Consider the following 25,492-nt stretch of genomic DNA (forward strand, 5'->3'; position numbering starts at 1 on the left):
CTACTGATAATCAGATCAAGAGTATTGCTCCCTCTTGTTGCCTCACGAACATGCTGATGTAGAAAACAATCATCCAATAAATCCACAAAAGCCTTGCTAGTGTGCGAGTGACCAACCCACAAATTCCAGTCAATATCTGGGAAATTAAAATCCCCCATTATAAGACTCTCTGATTTACTGGCCCACTCTATTTCCCTGTACAATATATTATTATACTCATCAGAGTCATTAGGCCTATAGCACACTCCTACTCTCAATTTTGATTTCCCTATGCTTATGTCACACCAAACTGACTCGACACTGCCCTGTCCATCGATGTCAACTGGCTTCACTTCCTTTGACTTTATGTGTTTCTTAATTAATAGCATAACCCCTCCTCCCCTCCTGTCGTGTCTATCCTTTCTATATACATTGTATTCCCCAAATTCCAGTTCCGCATTACTTATATCTGTGTGACACCACGTCTCTGATATCCCAACAATATCTGCCTTTGATGTTTTGAGCAATACCTCAAATTCATCAAATTTATTTACCAAACTCCTAGCATTGGTGTACACGCAGGTATACATGCACCTGTTTCTATTCTTAGCTACCCTAACACAACCCATGTGTTTACTTGTAACGCAATGACTACCAGCAGTCTCTGAAATATCCTGCATCTTGTTTTTCAGACTTCTGCTCATTTGAATAGAAGCAGTGCAAGAATCACTTCCACCTCTGCCAGTGGCTACTGTTAATCTATTAGTCCTTGTATCCCCCCCAACTAGCAGTTTTCCGACCCACCTAACACTGCCTCGACAGCATCAGCAAAAATTCTTGCACCCTTTCTATTTAAGTGTATCCCATCCCTGTAGAAGCAATCTCTCCTGTTAACAAGTACAGTCCAGGCTGAAAAAAATTCTACCCCTTGAGCCTTGCACAATCCCTCCAGGGCCGAATTGATCGACAAGGCTCTCATCATATACTCCCTCCTATCGTGTCTGGGCAGAATTGCAGACACTTTCAAGTTCAACCCTAATTCACGGCTTTTTTTCAACAGTGACCTGTACTTGCTAAGTAATTCCGCCGGTCTCCTACTCTTAATATCATTAGTGCCAACGTGTACAACTATATCACCTTTTGTGCCCTTAAAAGATGATATCCGCTCTACAACGTCATCAACCTTTGCCCCTGGCAGACATACCCTGGTCCTATTCCACCTATCCTTTTTACAAAGCATGTTCCCCGTTTCCCTGACAATAGAGTCACCAACAACTACTAGTTCCTGTGGGACCAGCGCATTCTGCCTAGGGGTCTGCCCCTGTGTTGCCTGATGACCAAGTGCAAGCTCTGGCGTTGATGTGGGCAGCTGAGAGCTTGATGGGCCCCTCAATTTATTTCCTTCGAGGGCATCCACCCTGTCCTTCAAGGTCTCATAAAGGCCCATAACAACGCTGAGTTGTCGCCTGATTTCCTTGCACTCCTTACATCGTGCACACACAAAGACATCCCCCTTGGCAGCATCATGTCCCGTACCCGACTGCTCCGCAAACATCAAGCAAACAGTGCATTTTAATAGACTGTGATTCAGAGGGCAACTGCCCCCCTCAGTTCTCCCCTGAACCACAGCACTCCCATTAGCTTGAGCCTTTTGCTTTGCTGCTCTGGTCAGAGTCATGATTCCAATTTAATTCAATAAAATTTAAAACAAAAATTAAATCCTTAAGTTATATCCCAAAACAGTTATGTTTTATATATATATATATATATATATATATATATATTTTTTTTTTTTTTTTTTTTTTTTTCGGTATCTAGTGTTCCCTTTATACAACTTCCGTATCACGTGTACCACTATAGTTATGTATTAATTATTTGTTACGATTAAGTCGTTATATATATTTATAAAGTTAAAAATACAATTTAATTGACAATAAAGTTTATCAAGATTAATAGATTTACTGATTAATTGACAATACTATATTATGCAGTATACTACACTAAGCTTATGCTATCGTGTAAAAATGGCGGGAATTCACGAACGGTATTTCTACGGACTCGTAAGTATTGATTAGCTTCGAAATCTCGCTATCTCAATTTAGAATAAACTAAGGATCCTGACTAGGTCTATAATCTACTTATAGAAGATAATTTGATATAACAATTGGTTAATAAATCGACTAAATTTGGTTAAAAGACCTCTCGTTCAATTTGTGACAAGTGGATTTGATACCGTTACCGATACTAAGTAATATCTACGAAATCTCTGTCTAAGTTAAACTTTAACTTGATCAAGATGATCAAGTAAACATGATCAAGATGAAGTGAACACTGAAAAATAAACAAGGAAGTCTTAGTAAACATCTGTTTGCAAATCAGCCATTTCTGAGTTAAACAACATTTTAGTTAGGGTCGTTCTGAGTTAAACAGCACTTTAGTTAGATTACTCAAGAGGTGATTGTATTAGCTTAATGGTGTTCCCACTGTTGCTTTGTCATTGTGAGGAATGAAAATGTGAAATAATCTCCATTATTAACAATAGCAGTTCGGCTGGAATGGGTGCAGCGAAGGGCAACCAGATTGGTGAGGCGAACAAAAGGTGGTGGTCTTACTTACAAAGCTGTCAGTTCTGCAAATTGCAGCAACTTGAGACCAGGGGTTCCTGCGGGGCGATGTGATTGATGTATTTAAAGCCTTGACAGGATTGAGTAAGCTAAATGTTAATGGTATTCTTCCACTTGCTTAGACTGCAAACATGAAGGTGCATAAATTCAAGTTGAGGAAGGATGGTTGCTGTGCAGATGTGTGTAAGTTTGCTTTCGATCTGTTATTGTGGAAGTGGATGGGTTGAATAAATTCAAGGGAGTACTAGAGAAATTTTTGGAGGGTACAGATTGGGAACTGTTTTTTCTTTTTTATTGGCTGTGCTACACAAGCTTGCTTTCTTGCATCATTTGCCATTACTACTACTACAATATATGATTACCACATTTTCCCCTAGTAGTGTGTCTGTACTGCTAACAGTACAGACACACTACTAGAATAGTTCATGTGATTCAGAGAGCTTCATGTTGGACTATATGATTTACTTCTGGCCATTTCATTCTCCAATACTTTGTGTATGGTATAGCAAATTGGTATATTATTCTAGGATTGCTTTCATACAGTGCAGCCTTTCATTTATCAAAGTTAAAGCTAAATTGTGACTTTTCAGCCTACGTACCGTATTCAGATCTTGTTGAGGGCCCCGAGTGCCAAGCATTTCTAGTGATCAGGCGATATTTCTGCGATTATAAAGCAATTTCTAAAGTGATGGTGATACACATTTATAGAGTTTAAAGCAAATTTTCTATTGTATATATATAGTTGCTGAAAGTTTTCAGCACAAAGAATCCTAAGAAAGGAAAGACACCTTTCTTTTATTTATTTTCTAGTTCTACTAACTACTAATCAACTTCCACTTGGTCACTAGGTGGCACCGCTCCTGCCTCCCCATGCCGGGGCCAGAAACCTGGGAGGAAAAGCTCTCACTCCCACGGCTAAAAGGAACAAACATGAATGATCCAAATATCACAACCACAGATCCCAAATATCTGACTCCTTTGAGTCGGAAAAATGAGGATAATGAGACGAATGTTACCAAAAGACAAAAAAAGGACATAACATCGCTTCATGCACCTACCTCTCTAGTCCTTCATTCAACATCAGAACAGCCATTGGAAAACTGTCGCCATTTGTAATACAAAAATGTCTAGAAAGTGTAGCTGGAACACCAAAAAATGTCACGAGACTGAAATCAGGCGACATTTTAGTTGAGGCAGCCAATGCAAAACGTGCAGAAAGACTGCTTCAGATGAGAACTTTTGGAGGGATCCCAGTAGCAGTCTCTCCCCATAATAGTCTAAATACATCAAAATGAGTAATTTCTGAATGGGATCTTATTAGTGTCTCAGAAGAAGAAGAAATTAAAAATGGGCTAGAAGATCAAGGTGTCATAGCTGTGAGAAGGATTAAAGTTACTAGAGATGGTATACAGGCATACCTCGGTTAACGTTACCTCTGATAACGAAGCCTCGCTATAACGAAGTCCGCAATTTCAAGCCCCATTTAACATAAAAAATATTCCATTTTTGTTTAATCACCTGAAATCTAAACAAACTGAAGAAATTACGGAAACATTTGGGGCTTCTCGTGGTTGGTTCGAGAAATTTAAAAAACGGGCCAGGATTCATAGTGTAAAATTAACAGGAGAAACTGCAAGTGCAGATGTTGAAGCTGCAAATAAGTTTCCAGAAAAACTAAAGGAAACAATTAAACGTGAAAATTTTCCACCAAATTTGGTGTTATGTTGACGAAAGCGGTTTGATCTGGAAACGGCTACCAACAAAAAGCTTCATTTCTATTGAAGAAAAATCAGCTGCTGGGTTCAAAGCAGCCAAAGACCGTTTAACGTTACTCTTTGGATCAAATGCCTCTGGCGATTATAAATTAAAATCGTTATTAGTTTACCATTCAGAAAATCCGAGGGCATTAAAAGGTAACATAAAAATGAATTTACCTGTAATATGGAAAGCAAATAGAAAAGCGTGGGTTACCAAGGAGTTATTTACTGATTGGTTTGTTAACCACTTTTGTCCTGGAGTAAAACAGTACATATTGTCAAAAAAACAACTTTGAAGAAAAAGCTCTTTTGTTGTTAGACAATGCTCCGGGACATCCTACTGATCTTAACACGTTGGACACATGCATTCCTGTCAAAGTTGTGTTTCTTCCAGCAACCACAACTTCCCTGATTCAACCATTGGATCAGGGAGTAATAGCATCATTTAAAGCTTATTATCTGCGTCGAACTTTAAGCAATTTAACTGAACTAGAGGATAAAGAGGAAATGACAGTTAAAGCTTTTTGGAAAAACTACACCATTAAAAACGCAAGAAAGCATTGATAGTTCTTGGAAAGAAGTCACTAAGAAATGCTTAAATGGAGTTTGGCGCAAAATATGGCCAGAAGTTGTACTAGAAGAAGAAAATAACATCCAAGAAATTAGAAATGAAGTTATCCAGATGGCTCAATCAATAGGTTTCGAAAATGTCGATGAAGAGGATGTTAGAAATTTATTGAATGTAGAAGATGATGGTTTTTCAGTGGAAGATTTAGAAAGCCTTGTTAGCAACGAAGACAAAGATAATGAATGCGAAGTTAAAGAAGTTCCTGCCGAAAAAGTGTTAACAACCAAAGATTTAAAAAGGTGCTTAAATGATATTGAAAACGTTTTAAATTTTTTTAGTGAAAATGATCCTGATTTAGGAAGAAGTGTTATTGTTAAGCGATCAGTGTTAAATGCAATAACTCCGTATAGGCAATTATGAAAGAGAAAAAAAGCATAAACAATCGACTTTAACCTCATATTTTAAAATGTGATTTCACTTTGTATGTAAGTTGACTGTTTATTTAATAAAACTTTTCTTTGTTCGAAAAAAAGCTTTTCATTTTCTTTACGTAGGAACGTATCCCTATTCTGGCCATAGTATTTTTACCTCTGAAAACGAAGTTTCGCTTAACGAAGTAATTTCGTGGAACGCATCCTATTCGTTAATCGAGGTATGCCTGTACTTACTCCAACTAGAAATCTCATACTGACCTTTAACACTCCCAGACCACCTACATCGGTGAAGGCCGGATATCTAAATTGAACATCAGACTATACATTACGAATCCTCTCCGCTGCTTTAAATGCCAAAAGTATGGTCATTCCCAAATGGCATGCTGTGGAGTTCCTATCTGTTCCAACTGTGGATCTCAAGATCATACCAATCAGAACTGCCCAGCTGAGCAAACGAAGTGTCCAAACTGTAAGGAGGACCATTCCGCCTATTCTAAGAACTGCAAATTCTGGAAAAGAGAAAAGCAGATTCAACGATATAAAGTAGAACACTCCGTCACATACCAAGAAGCTAAGAGAACTGTACTCCCGACTATTTTAAACAGACCTTCCTATGCACAGGTCATAAAAAATCGGCATACAATACAGACCCAAACAGATTTCACGATTCCTCCAAAGAAGTCTATTTCAGACTGGGCACAAGGTCTACTTATCATATCCCAGCCAAAACGAAAAGAGAAAGTTACAAACACACCACTATCTGTACCTCCCAATGCAAAACTCATAAACAAAAGCCACAGAAAAACGTAATATCATAAGCCAGAAGCCAATCGAACAAATGGATACAGAAGTGACCAATCAAGCACTACTAGAAATTTTTGAAGAAGAAGAAATGGATACTGGCAAACCATATTTTCCAAAGGAAAAACATCAACTTGAAAAGCTTAAAGCAACATCTAAGAAACAGTCTGACACTTTCTCCAAAACCAAATAATAGGGATTATAATCCAATGGAACTGCAGAGGTTTCCCTAATATACATGATATATATGATCTGATTGCACAGCATACCACGCTGTGTCATTTCCTGCAAGAAACATAATTCAGACCTCAAGACTCTCCCACAGTAAAGAACTATATCACATACCGTAAAGACAGAGTAACAGGCGGCACGACCCATGGTGGTGTGGCAATTTTGGTAAATTCACACATTCCTTCCCAAGTTCTTCCACTAAACACAACCCTTGAGGCGGTTGCAGTACGCATAGCCATTAAATCTCTCATAACCATTATAACAATTTATTTATATCCATTATAACAATTATGACAACAAGATTTAGAAGATATACTAACTCAGTTACTTCCACCCTTCTGTATGCTGGGAGACCTCAACAGGACACTGTCCTGTGTGGGGTAACACAGCCGAAGACCGGAGAGAAAAACAGATCGAAAAATGGATAGAACAGAATGACTTAACCCTGTTGAATGACGGCCATATACATACATGCATCTTCCATCGGGAAACAGCACAGCTATCGACCTATCATTATGCTCTCCAACATTATTTCCAATACTTGATTGGTCTGTACACAGAGATCCTCTCAGCAGCGATCATTATCCAATAATCATTACCATGATATCTGGAACCACATGTCAGTCACGTAGAAATCCCAGATGGAAAGTAAATGAAGCGGATAGGGAAAAAGTATAAATCCATTGCAACATTAGATGCAGATATTATCAAGCAAAAACCGTTAGATGCAGCAGTACAATATGTAACAAATAAACTAATCCAAGTTGCTGAGCAGACTATTCCAAAAACATCATCACACCTTCCAACACATCCAAAATCATGGTGGAATGAAGAATGTTTACACGTTAAAAGAGAGAGAAATAAAACCTGGAATAATTTCTGAAGATGTTCCACTACAGAGAACCTCATATTATTCAAAAAATGCACAAGCACGAGCCAGATATATTAGAAGAGCCAGTAGCAAAGCATCCTGGATAAAATTTGCATTCACTTTAACAAGTTCCACACCATCGCAAACTGTCTGGAATAAAATTAGCAAAATGAATCTTCAAATAGGCCTCTGGGGTTGGGTATACTCATACTGTGATTTTTTAGTGTTTTCCACCAACCATGGAATAAAACGAAAGAAGAAACCAAAATTTTTTAAAATATTTAATATTTACAATAAATTATTTACAAACAATATTACTAATAGTAATTTTAAAATAAAATAAAACAACTGTGATATACAGGATAATAATAAAATGCCGAATTTAAAATGCAATAAAATATACTGGTTAAAATCGCTAAAATAGCAAAATGAATGGCAGATACCAGATTAATCCACCTCCAATCCTAAACTGGAATGGACAAATCACCGCAAAGCCTTCAGAAATAGCCAATGCACTGGGCGAAACCTTTGCCAAAACATCAGCAACCACATCATATACTCCTAGTTTTCAAATATACAAGGCAAGAATAGAAAAACACAAATTGAATTTTTTCACAAGAAATGATGAACAGTAAAGGCAAATTTCCTCATGTCTATCCTACATCTGTCTTTCCTCAATTTGAATTTATGCCCTCTCAGGCGATTATTCTGAGTAAGAGGAAGAATCCCATCGGCATTGAGCATGCTCAAACCATTCAAGGCTTTATACACTTCTATCAGATCACCTCACTGGTGCCTAGTCCCCAGACACTGTAATTTGCAAAACTTAAGCATTTCTTCGTAACAGCACCCCTTTGTTCCATTCACTAATCTTGTTGCCCTTCTCTGTACTCGTTCCAGCATCTCTACATCCTTCTTGAAATGTGGCCTCCAGACCTGTATACAGTACTCTAGGTGTGGCCTGACCATTGCCTTATACAAGGGAATAATCACCTCCTTATCCCTGCTAGAAAAATTCCTATATATCATCGACAATACACCATGAGCTACTCTTGCAGCCCGTCTGCACTGCTCAGAAAACTTCATATCTGCCTGCACAACCACCCAGGTCCCTTTCATTCTCTACCACTGTCAGTGTAGTACCACAAAGTTGATACGTTACCTGGGGTTCCTGTTTCCCATATGTAGTACTTTACATTTGTCAATGTTAAATTTCATTTGCCACCTCTCAGCCCATATGCTCAACCTTTCCAGATCCTGTTGCAGTAGCATAGTGTCAGTAGTGTCCTTGACAAGCCTGCCAGCCTTCGTATCGTCTGCAAACTTGGACATTAAGCTTGATATACCATCATCAATATTATTTATAAATACAGAAAACAATAATGGACCCAATTGAACCCTGAGGGACTCCACTAATAACATTAGTCCACGATGAGCAGTGTTCATTGATTACCACTCTCTGTCTTCTCCCCCTCAACCACCCCTTTATCCATAGCAGCAATTTGCTTTCAATGTCACACTGCTCCAATTTGTGCAGCAGTCTTCCATGTGCAACAGTATCAAAAGTCTTTCTAAGATCCAAGTATATAATATCAAAGTTATTCCCTGCATCCAGTTCTTTTGTGACTGCATCATAGTATCCAATCAAATTGGTCAGGCAAGACTTCCCCTTAACAAAACCATGCTGTTTCTGAGCTATAACTGAAGTCTTGTCTAGATAATCCTGCAGTGCTTCTTTAACCAGTGCCTCCATTAATTTTCTGGGAACAGAAGTTAAACTAACAGGTCTATAATTACTTGTGACGCCCTTTGATCCTCCTTTGTGAATTGGGGTCACATTTGCACATCTCCAGTCCATGGGTACTTCCCCTGAGTCCAAGGAAGCTCTCATAATTATGGCTAAGGGTTTGCTTACTTCCTTTGCTGCCTCCTTTAATATAACTGGATAGATCCCATCCACCACAGGTGCCTTTCTTGTATTTATCTTCAACAATTTCTCCTCCACTTTACTCTCAGTTATTACAAGATTCTCTAGCTTACTGCCACTCTTTGCTGTTTTTCTTTGCATCCCTTACCAAAGATTTCTCGTAATCTGCTTTCGCCCGCCTAACCTCCTTTGTAACTTGGTTACAGATCAACTTGTATCTATCATAGGCTTCTGTGGCACGTGTTAATTTGTATGTATCCCATGCATTTTTTCTTCTCTACCATATGTCTCATTAGTTCATCTGACATCCACTTAGGCCTAAACCTTGAACAATATTTCTTAGTTGGTATGTAAAGTCTAGTAGCTTCCAAGATAAGTTCTTTGAATGCTTCCCATTTGGAATTTGCTGTTGGTAACATCATCAGTTGGTCCCACTGTATAGAATTTAAATACTGTCTCAGTCCATCGTAGTCGCCTTTACGAAAGCAATAACCCTTCCCTTTACCCCTAATGGTAGTTACCTCTTTGAGTAGTAGTAGTGGCGTGTGATGCAAGAAAGCAAATGTATGAGCTTATGCAGCGTCAGCCAAAAAAAAAAAAAAAAAAAAAATCACGCCATTCCCTCCAAATGCCTGTCCAGTTCCTCCTTAAATTTATTCAACCTATCAACTTCCACAATGACAGATGGAAGTTTGTTCCAGCAATTAACCACCCGCTGGCTAAAGGCAAATTTCCGCACATCTATTCTACACCTGTCCTTTCTTAATTTGAATTTATGCCCCCTTAGGTTCGTAATCTGAACAAGTGGAAGGATCCCATCAGAATTCAGCGTGGTGAACCCATTCAAGGCCCTATACACCTCAATTGGATCACCGTGCTGGTGCCTAGTCTCCAGCCACTGCAATTTGCAGAACTTAAGCCTCTCTTGATAAGAGGATCCCTTCATTCCCCTCACCAATCTTGTTGCCCTTCTCTGTACACGCTCAAGTAAATCTACAACCTTCCTAAAATGAGGCCTCCAGACCTGTACGCAGTACTCAAGGCATGGCCTGACCATTGACTTATACAGAAGGGCAATCACCTCCTTTTCCCTGCTAGCAAAATTCCTATATATCATTGACAAAACCCCATGACCTGCCCTGGCAGCCTGTCTGCATTGCTCAGAAAACTTCATATCTGCCTGCACAATTACTCCCAGGTCTTTTTCATTTTCTACCTCCTTAAGTGTAGTACCACACAGTTGGTACGTTTCTCTGGGGTTACTTCTACCCATATGCAGTACTTTGCATTTGTCAAGGTTAAACTTCAGTTGCCACTTCTTAGCCAATCTGCCCAAATTATCTAGATCCTGTTGCAGTAGCACACTGACATTACTGTCATTAACAACCCTGCCAACCTTTGTATCATCTGCAAACTTCGACACTAAGCCTGATATACCTTCATCAATATCATTGATAAATATACAAAACAACAGTGGACCCAACACCAAACCCTGTGGGACTGCACTAATAACATTAGTCCAAGAAGAGCAGCACCCATTGATTACCACCCTCTGTCTCCTCGCACTTAACCATCCTTTTATCCATTGTAGCAACTTACCCTTAATACCATTCTGCTCGAATTTGTACAATAGTCTTCCATGCGCAACAGTGTCAAAAGCTTTCCTGAAATCCAAATATATGATATCAAAATTATTTTTTGCATCCAGTTCCTTTGTAACCACATCATAATATTCTATCAAATTTGTCAGACAAGACTTTCCTTAACAAACCCATGCTGTGTCTGAATTATTGCTGCAGTCTTGTCTAGATGATCCTGCAGTGCATCTTTAACCATTGACTCCATTATTTTACCCGGAACAGAAGTTAAACTAACTGTCTGTAATTACTCGTGTCACCCTTCGATCTCCCTTTGTGAATTGGGGATACATTTGCACATCTCCAATCCGTGGGAACCTCTCCTGAGTCCAAGGATGCTCTCATAATTATGGCTAAGGGTTTGCTTAGTTGCTTTGCCACCTCCTTTAATATAACTGGATAGATCCCATCCACCCCAGGTGCTTTTCTTATGTTTAACTTCGACAGTTTCTCTTCCACTTTGCTCTCAGTTATTACAAAATCATTAAGTATCCTGCTACAATTTGATAACGTGCCATTTTTAAACCTTAATAATTCCTCACGTGTGAATGTAGATGCAAAATACTCATTCAGTTTGGTGGACTTTTAGATTCATCCCCTTCCTTTTAGAGTTTATATAAGTAAAGAAATCCTTGCTGTTTTTTTTAGCATCTTTTGCCAAGGATTTCTCGTAATCTGCCTTCGCCTGCCGAACCTCCTTTGTGACCTGATTACAGATTAACTTATATCTGCCATAGGCTTCTGAGTCGCTTGATAATTTATATGCATTCCACGCATTTTCCTTCTCTGTTACGAGTCTCATTATTTCATTTGACAACCATTTAGGCCTAAACCTTGAACAATATTTCTTAATAGGTATGAAACTTTTAGTAGCTTCCACGATTAATTCCTTGAATGCTTCCCACTTAGAATTTACTGTTGGTAACATCGTAAGTTGATCCCACTGTACAGAATTTAAAAACTGTCGGAGACCACTGTACTCGCCTTTACGGAAGCAAAAACCCTTTCCTTTACCCCCGATGGTAATTAAATCTTGAAGTAAATCCCACGTCAGTACAATGTGATCACTGCCACCTAGTGGTTCTTTTATCTGCAAATTCCTAATACATGAATGATCACTGCTGATAACCAGATCAAGAGTATTACTTTCTCTGGTTGCCTCTCGAACATGCTGGTGCAGAAAACAATCATCCAATAAATCCACAAAAGTCTGACTAGTGTGTGAGTACCCAACCCACAAGTTCCAGTCAATATCTGGGAAGTTAAAATCCCCCATTATAAGACATTCCGATTTACTAGCCCACTCTATTTCTCTGTACAATTGTTCACTGTACTCATTCGAGTCATTAGGCCTATAACACACTCCTACTCTTATTTTTGCTTTTGCAGTGCTTATGTCACACCAAACTGACTCAACAGTGCACTGGTCATCTATATCAACTGGATGCACTTCTTTTGATTTTATGTTTTTATTAATTAACAGCATAACACCTCCTCCCTTCCTATCCTTTCTGTACACATTGTACTCCCCAAATTCCAGTTCTGCATTCCTTATATCTGTGTGACACCATGTCTCTGATATCCCAACAATATCCGCCTTTGATGTCTTGACCAACACTTCAAATTCATCAAATTTATTTACTATACTTCTAGCATTGGTATACATGCAAGTATACATGCTCCTACTCCTATTCCTAGTTACCCTAACACATCCCATATACCCACCGGTTTCACGATGACTGCCACCCGTCCCTGAAACCCCCAACACCCCTCGCTCCAGGTCGCTACTTATTCTAATAGAAGTTGTGCAAGAATCACCTTCACCTCTGCCTACGGCTACTGTTAAACTATTAGTCCTTGTATCCCCCCAAGCTATCAGTTTTCCGACCCACCCAACACTGCCTCGATAGCTTCAGCAAATATTCTTGCACCCTTCAGCACGCTGTGATCACTGCGACCTAGTGGTTCATTTACCTGCAGATCCTTAATGCATGAATCACTACTGATAATAAAATCAAGAGTATTACTCCCTCTAGTTGCCTCCCAAACATGCTGATGTAGAAAACAATCATCCAAAAAATCCACAAAAGCCTTGCTAGTGTGTGAGTGACCAGCCCCCAAATTCCAGTCAATATCTGGGAAATTAAAATCCCCCATTATAAGACTCTCTGATATACTGGCCCACTCTATTTCCCTGTACAGTTTCTTATTATACTCATCAGAGTCATTAGGCCTATAGCACACTCCTACTCTCAATTTTGATCTCCCAATGCTTATGTCACACCAAACTGACTCGACACTGCACTGTCCAGCAATGTCGACTGGCTTCACTTCCTTGGATTTTATGTATTTCTTAACTAATAGCATAACCCCTCCTCCCTTCCTATCCTGTCTATCCTTTCTGTAGATATTGTACTCCCCAAATTCCTGTTCTGCATTCCTTATATCTGTGTGACACTACATCTCTGAAATCCCCACAATATCTGCCTTTGATATTTTGAGCAATACCTCAAATTCATCAAATTTATTTACTGAACTCCTAGCATTGGTGTACATGCAAGTATACATGCACCTGTTCTTTTTCTTAGCTACCCTTACACAACCTATGCGTTTTTTTGTACCCCAATGATTCCCAGCAGTCTCTGAAATATCCTGCATCTTATTTTCCAGGCTGCGGCTCATTTCAATAGAAGCAGTGCAAGAATCACTTTCACCTCTGCCAGTGGCTACTGTTAATCTATTAGTCTTTGAATCCCCCAATCTAGCAGTTTTCTGACCCACCTAACACTGCCTCGAAAGCATCAGCAAACATTCTTGCACCCTTTCTATTTAAGTGTATCCCATCCCTGTAGAAGCAGTCGCTCCTGTTAACAAGTACAGACCAGGCTGAAAAAAATTCTACCCCTGATAATAAAGGAACATGATAATAAAGGAGCTTGACCACCAATCCCAAATGGTATTACTTGAACTGTATAACAAATCTTCCTAGAAAACCAGTTTCCAGATAGTTGGCATCATGCAATAATTCTGGCTTTCCCAAAACTGGGGAAAGGATCTTTCTAATCCACGCAACTACCGTCCAATTGCTTTAACAAGTTGCCTAGGCAAAGTTATGGAAAAAAATCATCAACGCTCTTTTAATGTGGTATTTGAACACTAATAATTTTCTCGACCCGGCACAGCATGGTTTTAGGAAAAATCGCTCAACACTAGACCTACTTATAAAATTAGAAAACAGTATACAGAATGCCTTCATCCAAAAGGAACATGACATCATGATCTGCTTTGATATAGAAAAAGCTTATGATACGGCATGGCGTTATGGAATCCTCCAAAACCTGTACCTCCTTGATTTTATGTGGACATCTTCCTAAATATATCCAAAATTTCTTGCAACACAGGACTTTCCAAGTTAGGATGCAGACAATCCTTTCAAAGGTTTTCATCCAAGAAGAAGGCATGCCTCAGGGGTCTGTGCTTAGCACTACCAATTTTGCTATTAAAATAAATACAATAACCGAGCATATTCCAAGAACCATTGATTCAGCTTTATACATTGACGATTTCAGCATTTCCTATCACTCTCAGAATATGCGAAGTATAGATTGGCAGCTACAAGGAACAATAAACAAAATAAGCAAATGGGCTCAAACAAATGGCTTCCGGATTTCCACACACAAAACTGCGTGTATACACTTCTGTAGAAAATGAAACCTACACCCTGATCCCGAATTGAAACTTGACGGACATATTATCCCAGTAGTATCAAGTATAACATTCTTAGGACATCTCTTGGATAAGAAACTAACATTCCTTGATCACATTCAACAACTCAGGCTTTCTTGCTTAAAGAAATTAAACTTTCTCAGAGTTCTTTCTGCAACAACTTGGGGAGCAGATCGATATACACTTCTCAAACTTTATCGATCTATAGTTCATGTCAAACTAGATTATGGAGCAGCTACCAGCAGTTATATGCAGCATACAAAGAACAATATCCACATCACACTTTCATATATACAGATGGGTCTAAATCAGAGAATTGTGTAGGAGCTGCAATTCATTTTGAGGATTGTACCTTCATCCAACAACTCCCAAAAGAATGCAGTATTTTTACTGCTGAATTATAAGCCATTTCGATGGCCATAAACCAAATCAAACATAAACAGATAGCAAACAGCATTATTTTCACGGACTCGCTTAGCTCTGTTACTGCCTTGCAGAAAGCAAATACCAAAGAACACCCAATCCTACAACATATCCAATTTTCAGTATCAAAGCTATTACAAAGAAATCACAATATCAGATTCTGGTGGATCCCAGGCCACACAGTAATAACTGGAAATGAAAGAGCAGACAAAGCAGAAAATGAAGCTTCCCTCTCTGATTATGCCTTTCACACAATACCATATACAGATTACAAGTCCTTGATTCGCCAAAGCAGTATAAAACAATGGGAACAACATTGGCTAGATCAGACTAACAACAAACTTTGTCTAATTAAAGAAACACTTCAACCGTGGCTCACTAGCTTCCGATCGAATAGACAGGAAGAAGTGATCCTCGCTCGATTGCGAATCAGGCCTACACACATGTCTCACTCTTACCTACTCAGAGGTGAAGACCCCCCCCCCCCAATGCCAAAACTGTCAAGTTCCGCTGACTATACATAACTTCATGGTGAACTGTCCAAAATTTCATAGAGAACGTCAAAGAGCCTTTCAATCAATAATGAATAAACAAAACAACCTAATGCTTAAAACAATTTTAGATGACCGGCCATAAAATTACCAAAGTATTCTCCTTCCTTAAGTTAACTGGATACTTTCAAAACAAATTAATAGTATATCATTTATAGAGAAGCTACACAAATATATATAGCAGAATTTTGGTTCTGCCATAAACAATAAGGAAAGTGAAAAAATGCTGATATAAGAAACTCTCCCTCCTAGGCTAGGCGCATTATAGCTTAAGCTGCTTTTGTGCCAATAGCTTTCAAATAACAACAACAAATCTTGTTGAGTAGCATACCCTGTTTATTGTCTTTAATCACTCTGTCACCCTGCCCGTTCGCAAAGAGCAGTGGACATGGCGCCTCCGTAGCCAGGTGGGAAGGAGCAGCAGTGCGTAGCACACGCTTCTTGATTAGACCGGGGTTCGAGCCCGTCACCGCACCAAATACGGAACATGCGGAAAGGTCAGGGAATGACCACCGCACCGGAGCAATATGGCCTTAGTTGCTAATGCTCCTAAAAACCAAATAACAACAACAACAACAGCAGTGGACATTAATGACCTCTCATTGTCTTCTATCTGCTGCATCATTTTTCACAAGAAATAACCATCCCTTTATCTAAAGCACTGAGTTGCCACTATTGCCACATTGCTTAAATTTTTACAGTGTTTGTTCATGGTGGAAATGTATGAAAAGTTTGTTTTGCAGAAATCTGAGTATTTGATATTAAAATTATTTTTTAGTAGAGTAACCTTGAATCTCATTAGCTACCTCATAACAGATCCATTTTGCAATACCTTATAATTACATTCATGTGAAGGTACTTCATTTGAATCTAAGGATGCTTTATCATTATGGCTCTAGGTTTTCTTACCTCTTTTGCACCTTCTTTTAATACAATTATATAGATTCCGTCATCCCCAGGCACTTTTTTTTTTTAGCTAGAACAGTTTTTCTTTCAATACCTGTCACACCATACATTATAGAATCATTTCAATCCCGGTTAGAAATATTATATTCTTGGTATCCCTACCCCTACAGACTTCATGTGTGAACATAGATGCAAAATATTTAATCAGTATGTCAGCATCCTCTGTCTTGATTGTTAAGGTTATATTCTTACTTAAGGTATTGAAAATTCTGTTAGCTGCAAAACATGGAGAAGAACAAGACAGTATTGAATCTCTTAGTTTGGTTTATAGACCATATATTTTTTGATATGTAAACAGTGTCCACATTTTGGGAAGTAAGAGTGGAATTAAAAATTGCTCAGGGAGAGTCAGAAAATTTTTATATTTTTATCAAAAAATTTGGAAAAATGTTAAATTTTTGGGAAAATGATTTTGATTGCATTTTTGGGATATATATATATTTATATGAGTGATGTACTACTATAAAGCATATAGACAAATATTTTATGGGAGAAAACAAGTGTAATAACTTCCTTGTTTTTTTAAATTAACCCTAATTAAAAAACAAATTATTTCTTGTACATAAGATAAGATTAAATAAATTTAATCTTATCTTATGATTAAACTAAATAATTAAGATTAATTAAATAAAAAAAAAAAAAAAAAAAATTATTACCCAATCTCGGAAAACAGAAATATCCACCAGGTATTTTTATGATTTTTATACAAAGCAGGAAAATGAGAAAGATTTTTAAATGCTCTTGGTTTTTTCAACTTACCGATAATCAGCACGGACAATCTGTGCATCCCAGTAGCATTTGCACACATAGCAATTGTAATTCGCTCTTTTCTCATCTTAAAGCCGGTACAAACATTTTTATTTTGGTGGGTAGGGTTTTCTCGATGAGGGCCCATCTCATCAACATTATAAACATTTTCTTTCTCATAATTCACTATAACTGAAGCAAACTTTTAAAGGACACTCCTGCCGATTTGTCTGCAGAAAGTTTCTTGCTTTGAATATCTGGTTCACATATGCCATGTCTCAGTTTAAAGTTTTTCAGCCAACCTGTGCTTTCCTTAAAATCTTCATTACTTCTTAATTTTTGATTAGAATCCATTGCTTTTTACACATCTTTGGGCCAGACACTGGTTCATCTAAACTTCACTTCTGAAGTAACCACAAATTAAGTGGTTTCTTCAGAAACCTGAAAATGCCACTTTAGAGAGTGCTCTCTAAATCCTCCTGCTAGATCCTCCTTCACTATCCATAATCGACAAAAATTCTGTTGTAGCATTGGAAATCTTCTTGATGTAGTAAATTATTGAAATCCCCCACATTAAACTTTTTGGAGAAGATTTCCTAAATTTTCATCTTTTCTAATTCTATTAATAATTTCCATATTTTGTTGCAATTAAAACTATGCTTTTTCATTTCATTCACATTTTACCGTACCAAATTGAGAAAAATAATAATTCCCACAGTTTCGGGCTGATATTATTCTTACTGAGTCTGAAGCTAAACTGATCTGAAATTCACTCGTGATTTCCGGTAAAACTCAGTAGTCTCTGTGATATTTTTCTAAAGTACATGTCTGAAGGTCACATAGAATTCTAGAGGTCACAACCATAAAAGAAAACAATTTGCAGTTTTCAGTTACTGGGCTTTTTGTTTGTACAGTCTGTTATAAACAAGTGGTAAACTCAATCTTATTAGAATCAAAATTCAATTTGCAAACATGATTATTGTATCCTGTGCTTACTGTGTACTGTTAATACAAAAAAGAGAAGAACGATTAGCCTTTTAAATTATTCTGGTTAACTGATGATCCGGATAACCGATGTTCTACCAAGTTATCTTTTCATGCATTTTTATTATTATTATTATGAAAATCCCAAACCTGAAAGGTATCAGAACCTATAGTACTTAGTCTTTATGGGTTGGAAGACTGAAGATGATGATGATAATGTTTACATCATGCTTGAATTTCTGTTGATTGTAATTTTTAGGAAATATGTAGAAGAATATTGTTCGAAAAATAGAAGTTGAAAAGAGAGAAATGAGAAGAATAAAGGTTGGTTTCCAAATTTGAACACATTTGTGAGACACATGGTATAGAAACATGTAAGAGGTGGATTCAATAATTACTGCCTCCTTTTGAATGGCATTGAAAACCTTGAACAACACCTGAGATGTGGGCAAAATATTCTATGATATTGTTGATTTAAGGTTTGTACAGAATGAGTAGTTGTTTAGAAGAAAAGTAATATTGAGAGTGAAAAAAAAAGAATGCCTAATTTTATAGATGCAGAAAAATCAATATTTGTGATTTGCTTATACTGAGAGAGAGAGTTAGAAATTAGGTAATCCCTAACAGATATATATGATCTTATCTAAGAATCTGTGTGCCCTCGAAGCATAGGCATAGGAATTAGTATTAGTAGTAATAAGTGATACAAGAAATCAAGTATATAGAGATTCAGCCAAAAAAAAAAAAAAAAAACAAACAAACAAACAAACAAAAAAAAAAAAAAAAAAGAAATCTGTTTCACCTATCCATCTCCTCAAATAATTTGTTTAGTTCTTCCTTGCATTTATTCAAACTATCTACCTTCCACAACAATAAACAGAAGCATATTCCAGCAATGCCTTACTTGTTGGCTGAAGGCAATCATTCACACATTTGTTTTGCAACCATCCTTCCTCAGTTTTAATTTCTCTCCTAATGTGCTCCCTAAGATCACTTCACAAGCTCTACATCTTTCCTAAAATGATGGCACCAGACCTGTATGCAGTATTAAATATGTGGCCTGACCATTGCCCTATAAATTGGATATTCACCTGCTTATCCCTGCTAGTAAAATTCCTATATCATTGACAAAACCTCATGAGCTGTCCTGGCGGGTGTGCACTGCTCAGAGGACTTCATATATGACTGCACAGTTACCCCTGGGTTGGTTTTCATTTTGCTCTAATCTGAGTGTAGTACCGCACTGTTTTTTTTTTTTTTTTAATATATTTATTTTTATGAAAATTCCAATCAAGAAAAGTTTTAGAATCTGTAATACTTAGTACTGTGCATGGGTTGAAGGTTGAGAAAATGAAAGAAGGTACTTGTTAACATTAAACTGGAATTTTTGTAGATTGCAATTTTCAGGAAATATGAAGAAGGGAGTAAAATATAAGAGCGTGTTCCAGAAAACAGAAGTTGAAGGAATAAATTATTAAGAAGAAAAGTTGGTTTTCTGAGTTTAAATTTGGACAGTAAAAGGATTCTGACTGGTTGAAACACCTTTTCTGACTAGTTTAGAATAGAAAGGGGTTGGGGGGAACCATAAAAACCAATTCAGACAAACCATGCCCATGGAAGTATCTATAGAAAGTAAAAAAGGCATGCAGCAGAAATAGAATATTTACAAGACAAAGAGCTGACGCACTTTTTAGAGATGGGTCATTAGTTAACCTAACTGTCCTCTTTCAAAAACTTCTCTCAGTCTAGAAGACTGAGAGAAGTTTTTGGGGCACCACACCAGATTTGGGAACAATATTCCATAGTAGTTCAGATTTGAGTTTTGTACAGAGTGAGTAGGTGTTTGGAGGAAAAGTAATGAAGAGTGAAAGAGAACACCCAGTTTTTAAGATGCAGAGATAAGCAGTATGTGTGATATGCTTGCGCCAACAGAGATAATAAGCCAAAGTAATCCCTAATAGAGATTCTCTCTAGAAATCTGATTTTCATCTGTTATAAGCATAGGAGCAGATAAATCTTTTTAGCAAGATATGAGACAGGACTTAGTTTTAGAATGATCGAAATCAACTAAGTTATCTTTTGCTTACAGGAGATCTGTATTTAAGGAATTGGTGGAGTGGATATTTGAGAAATTGAAATTCTTTGTACACGGCAAGGTTTCTCAAACTGGAAGGTTGAAAGCAGTGGGCTATTATTAGCAAAACCATGGACAGGATTTCGATTAAATGGAAGGCAGACATAAATATATATAAAATGAAAAGAGTGGAAGAAAGAACTGAACCTTGGGGGAACCCCAGCATTAGTGGAGAAGTTTAGAAGACAGACTGCCATCTAACATCACATGCAGTGAGCGGTTAGAGACAAAACTGGATACCCATTTACAAAAAAACAGTTGGAAAATCACAAGATGGAAGCTTATTTTGAAGGCCTTTATGCCAAACATAATCAAAAGCATTTTGAAATATTAAGAGTAACTGCTTGAGTGTCAATTGAATTTTATCCATAGAATTTGGTTTCCATTGAATTTATCCATAGATCGGTAAGATAATCCAGTATATCACTAGTGGACTGACAGAATCCATACTGGTGATCATTAATCAGATGGCAGGTTTCTGCATAGTTTAGAAGTTGATGGTTAATGGATTTCTCTGTTACTTTAGAAAAAGGAAGTAAGTGGATTCAAACAATAATTGGATGGTAGGAATTCGTTACCGTTTTTTAGGAACTGGCTGGATACGAACAAATTTCCAAGCAGAAGGGAAAACATTGGTGAAATAAAAGAAGGAACCATTAATGATAGGAGGCTCTTTATTAAGATCATCAATATACAAGCTAGAAGAAAAGTAGGATGCTCGCAGGTCAGCTTTATCTTTAACTGAGGTGGCAGTAGAATTATCCAGTTTTGACAGATGTGGGAATAGTATTGTGCAAAAATTGCAGCCAATAGCTTTTTCAAGGGACCAGAATGCTTGACCTCTATTTGAACAAGAAGCAAGTTTGCCACCTTTAGCTTGTTCAAAATCTAGTTTGGACTGATTAATAAGCACTTTATAATTGTTGCAAACTTTTATGTAGGTAAAAAATGAACCTGGTAATTTGGTTGTAAGCTAGTTGCAATATGCAATGTTCTTACCTTGAACAACATTAGCACATTTATTGAAAAACCAAGGTTTAGATAAAGGATAAGATTTTAAGGTTGAGTGTTGAATAAAGGAATATCATTCGTACAAGAATAATTCCAATGACATAATCAGATCAGTTGTTGACACCTAAAGAGTGGTTGTAACCTGGGAGTGGTTTACAACCACTCCCAGGTTACAACCCCTCCAAAAATAGTGATCAAGCAGCATTAGTAGTTTGGTGGATTAGTAGCATTTCTATTCAAATAAACAGAAAGTGTCTTTCCTTTGAAGACTTTAGATGACTGCCTTTATGTTCTCATGTGTGTAGTAAAAATATACCAGAAAAACCTTAAATAGTAAGATACTTATTGCAATGTGCGGCATATTTCAGAGGAGTCGCTCAATCACTCAAATCACGTGGGACTTCTGTTGTTCCTTCCACATCCTTAAAACTCTTATTGCTAATTTATTAAAACTTATTATTAACTTGAAAATTGAAAATCAGATAATTTGGAATATATTTTATATTTAACTAATAATGCAAAATAATAAAGATATTAGAAACATATTTCAATTTTTAATCATACTTGAATTGCTCATTCAGTACCTTTCTATTTCAGGTTGACAGTTAATAACTTTTGGAGTGATGAATCACACCTTCCTGTAGGAACAGAAAGGAGACTTTTGTCTCTGCTACAAAATATGTATTCCCCACCAACAGAAAAAAGTTTCTTGCAGTATGTTACATTTCTCCTGATGGAAATGACATCTCGTAGTCCTGATTATAAAAGTAAACTTTTCAAATATCCTCTGTCACAGTGCACATTTCAGGTATGGAATTTATATGAAAATGAAGTTAACTTTTTGTCACTTTATGTCCCTGATCAATAAAATAAATGCACATTTCTCTTCCTTCTTCTCTACTTCCTAAACTTTACTGCCTTCTTCAAGAGTATTCCCTCCCTAAGATGATTAACATATGTTTTAATAATATACTCATTGCCAAAAAGTTAGAAACATTTATTCGATATCTAGTAGTTGTCCTCCTTTTGCATGCATTCCTCTAGGTGTCTGAAGGAGCCTAGCTCCAGACTTGACATTCTTCCATCAGAATATCTGTTGGCTGCTGTTGGGAATGTTTTTAGAACCATTCAAATACAATTTTTTGCATTGTGGATAGTTGCAGTCTTGAAAGAATCCATTGCAATTGCAGTAAAAATGAAGCAACGTTGGTCCAGGGTAACAGATATTCATTGGATATAACATGATCTAAGGCAGAGGTTCTCAAACGGTTCACAGAGCCCTTAGTGTCTCAGTAATTTTTTCACGGCACCCCTAGGCCAAAAGAAATACCTAACAGTTCTGTTTTTTTATTAAGTACCTGGGTCCAAACAATTCAATAAGTAATGTTGAAACTGTGAACTACCTCGAGCTACTAGTTCGTGAGGTGTCTGACAGATGTCAAGTATTACTATGTTTCCTTTGAAAATTTAAAATATCCTGTGGTACCCCTGTGAGTTTGCTACAGTGCCCTGGGGTATTGTGGCACACAGTTTGGGAGATGCTGTTCTAAGGGTATGAACAATCCAGTCTGTACCACCACTTCTGACACCATGTGGTGGCAAAGTGTCCTGGCGAGGTTCCGGGAGGCCAGGATCTCAGCTTCTTTGTACCAGTTGGCTACAGATTATTTCGAGAATAGAAATCTTGTTGTCTCCTCAGTCACAAGATGGGTTACTTGTGGCTGCCCTCAAGGATCTGTACTTGGTCCAATATGTTGGAACGTGGTCCTTGATGGATGGCTAGCTTCTGATCATGGCGATGTCTGTAAGATTGCCTGTGAAGATGACCTGACCCTTTTGTTGTTGTTGTTGTTGTTATTTGGTTTTTTAGGAGCATTAGCAACTAAGGCCATATTGCTTTGAGGATATGCAGTGGTCATTCCCTGACCTTTCCACATCCGCTATATTTGGTGGTCACAGGCTCGAACCCCAGTCTAATCAAGAAGCATGTGCTATGCACTGCTGCTCCTGCCTACATAGGTATGGAGGCGCCCTGACCCTTTTGATTTTGATAAACTCAAGGTTAGAGCAAAAATCAAATAACATCTTGGATGACCTAAACTGATGGTGCAATGTACACAAATTAGTTATTTCCATTCCCAGAATGAAACGGCTTCTTCTTAAGGGAAACTTAAATCTAAATAGACTGCCAGTTGTTAAACTTAATAATCAAAACATCAAACTAGAAAGAATATACAAATATCTTGGAGTAATGTTTGAGCATAAACTCTCTTTCATTCAACATGTAAAGTATACTTTGAACAAGATTAAGGGTTTAACAGGGAAAATACTTGAAATTAGTAAAAATGTTTGGGGTATAAAATCAAGTACATTAAAGCTATACTACGAAAGTCTATTTTTGCCTGTCATATGCAGTAAATGCATGGGGCTTTAATAGGTGGTTAATAGCATGGTGAAAAAATACCTTATCCAATCTCAGTGTTTTTTCCTTCTAGACAACTCCAGAGTGTGCTGTTTCTACTTTTGCTCTGCAGGTTCTGAATGGTTGAATAGCTATTTACTATGAAATAATACTGCAGTATCTATTATTTCACCAAAGAAGGGGGTTCCCCCAGCTAATATTGGTAACTATTCTTTGAATATGGATTGATTTGAAATAGAAGATGTTGCTAGATTAAGATCTGAGTTTATGAGAAACTGGCAATTGGAATAGAATGCTTCTCTTTTGGGCAAGACCATATATAGTTTTATTCCTAATGTTTTTGAATACACTAAGCAGTTAAAATGGTTTGGTCCAGGCTTAAATGTCACATTTATGATTACAGGTCATGGGAGTATGAACTCCAAATAAAATGCACTTGGATTGTCAGCATCGCTTCTCTGCCCTTGTGGAGCTATTGAGATTGTCGATCATTTAGTCCTAGATTGTAACCACTATTTAGATGTTAGAAATCAGCTATAGATTTTGACAAAAGTATATAGTCCCATGAATTTTCAAGGGTTGGTGGAAACAAGGGAAAATTTCTTGTATATTTTGCTGATAGTGTGTTTAGGAGAAGAAAATGTATTGTAAATGTTAATCGTTATTGAGGTGTAAACAGTAAAGACTTTATAAAGTTTTACTTGGCTCTGAGTTTCATTGAGTCTTATATTGTAAGTTGTTCTTAAGAACTGTTTTTGAAAATAAAATTTTGGCGCATTAGCATTAGTAGGGGCACATGATGCAAGAAATCAAGCTTATATAGCATCAGTCAAAAAAAAAAAACACACACCCCTTCTCATTTCACCCATCCACTCGCTTCAAATGTTTGTCTCATTCTACCTTGAATCTGTTTAAGCTATCAACTTCTACAACAACAGATGGAAGTTTGTTCCAGCAATCAACCACCCACTGGCTAAAGGCAAACTTCCACACATCTATCCTACAACTGTCTTTCCTCAGTTTGAATTTATGCCTTCTCTGAGCAATTATTCTGAGCAAGAGGAAGAATCCCATCAACATTGAGCAGGCTCAAACCATTCAAGGCTTTATACACCTCAATCAGGTCACCTCGCAGGTACCTAGTCTCCAGACACTGTAATTTGCAGAACTTAAGCCTTTATTTGTAAGAGCAACCCCTTGTTCCATTCACTAATCTTGTTGCCCTACTCTGTACTCGTTTCAACAGCTCTACATGCTTTTTAAAATGAGGCCTCCAGATCCAAGGGTATACCCTCCAGAAACAAGGGTATAATCACCTCCTTATCCCTGCTAGAAAAATTCCTGTATATCATTGACAGTACTCAAGGTGTGGCCTAACCATTGCCTTAAAAAAGGGTATAATCACCTCCTTATCCCTGCTAGAAAAATTCCTGTGTATCATTGACAAGCCACCATGAGTTACTCTTCTAGACTGTTGTACTGCTCAGAAAACTTCATATCTGCCTACACAATTACCCCTAGGTCCTTTTCACTCTCTACCACTGTCAGTGTAATACCACACTGTTGATATGTTACTCTGGGGTTAATGGTTCCCATATGCAGTATTTTACATTTGTCAATTTTAAACTTCAGTTGCCACCTCTCAGCCCATCTGCTCAACTTTTCTAGATCCTGTTGCAGCAGCGTACTGTCATTAGTG

The 25,492-nt window shown here is 37.5% G+C and overlaps 1 protein-coding gene across 1 annotated transcript in view; it reads left to right on the forward strand.

Annotated features, from left to right (window-relative positions):
• Positions 1-25,492, forward strand: part of LOC150083027 (DNA-dependent protein kinase catalytic subunit-like) — a 164,091-nt gene that overhangs the window by 66,088 nt on the left and 72,511 nt on the right. Inside the window, exon 5 of the mRNA XM_090378360.1 lies at positions 21,969-22,179. Within this exon, the coding sequence (XP_090234486.1) occupies positions 21,969-22,179 (211 nt within the window). The remainder of the gene's footprint in view (positions 1-21,968; positions 22,180-25,492) is intronic.

The sequence above is a fragment of the Mastigoproctus giganteus genome, chromosome 7 (assembly GCF_048544385.1).
Source record: "Mastigoproctus giganteus isolate SK-2022 chromosome 7, ASM4854438v1, whole genome shotgun sequence".
NCBI lineage: Eukaryota > Metazoa > Arthropoda > Arachnida > Uropygi > Thelyphonidae > Mastigoproctus > Mastigoproctus giganteus.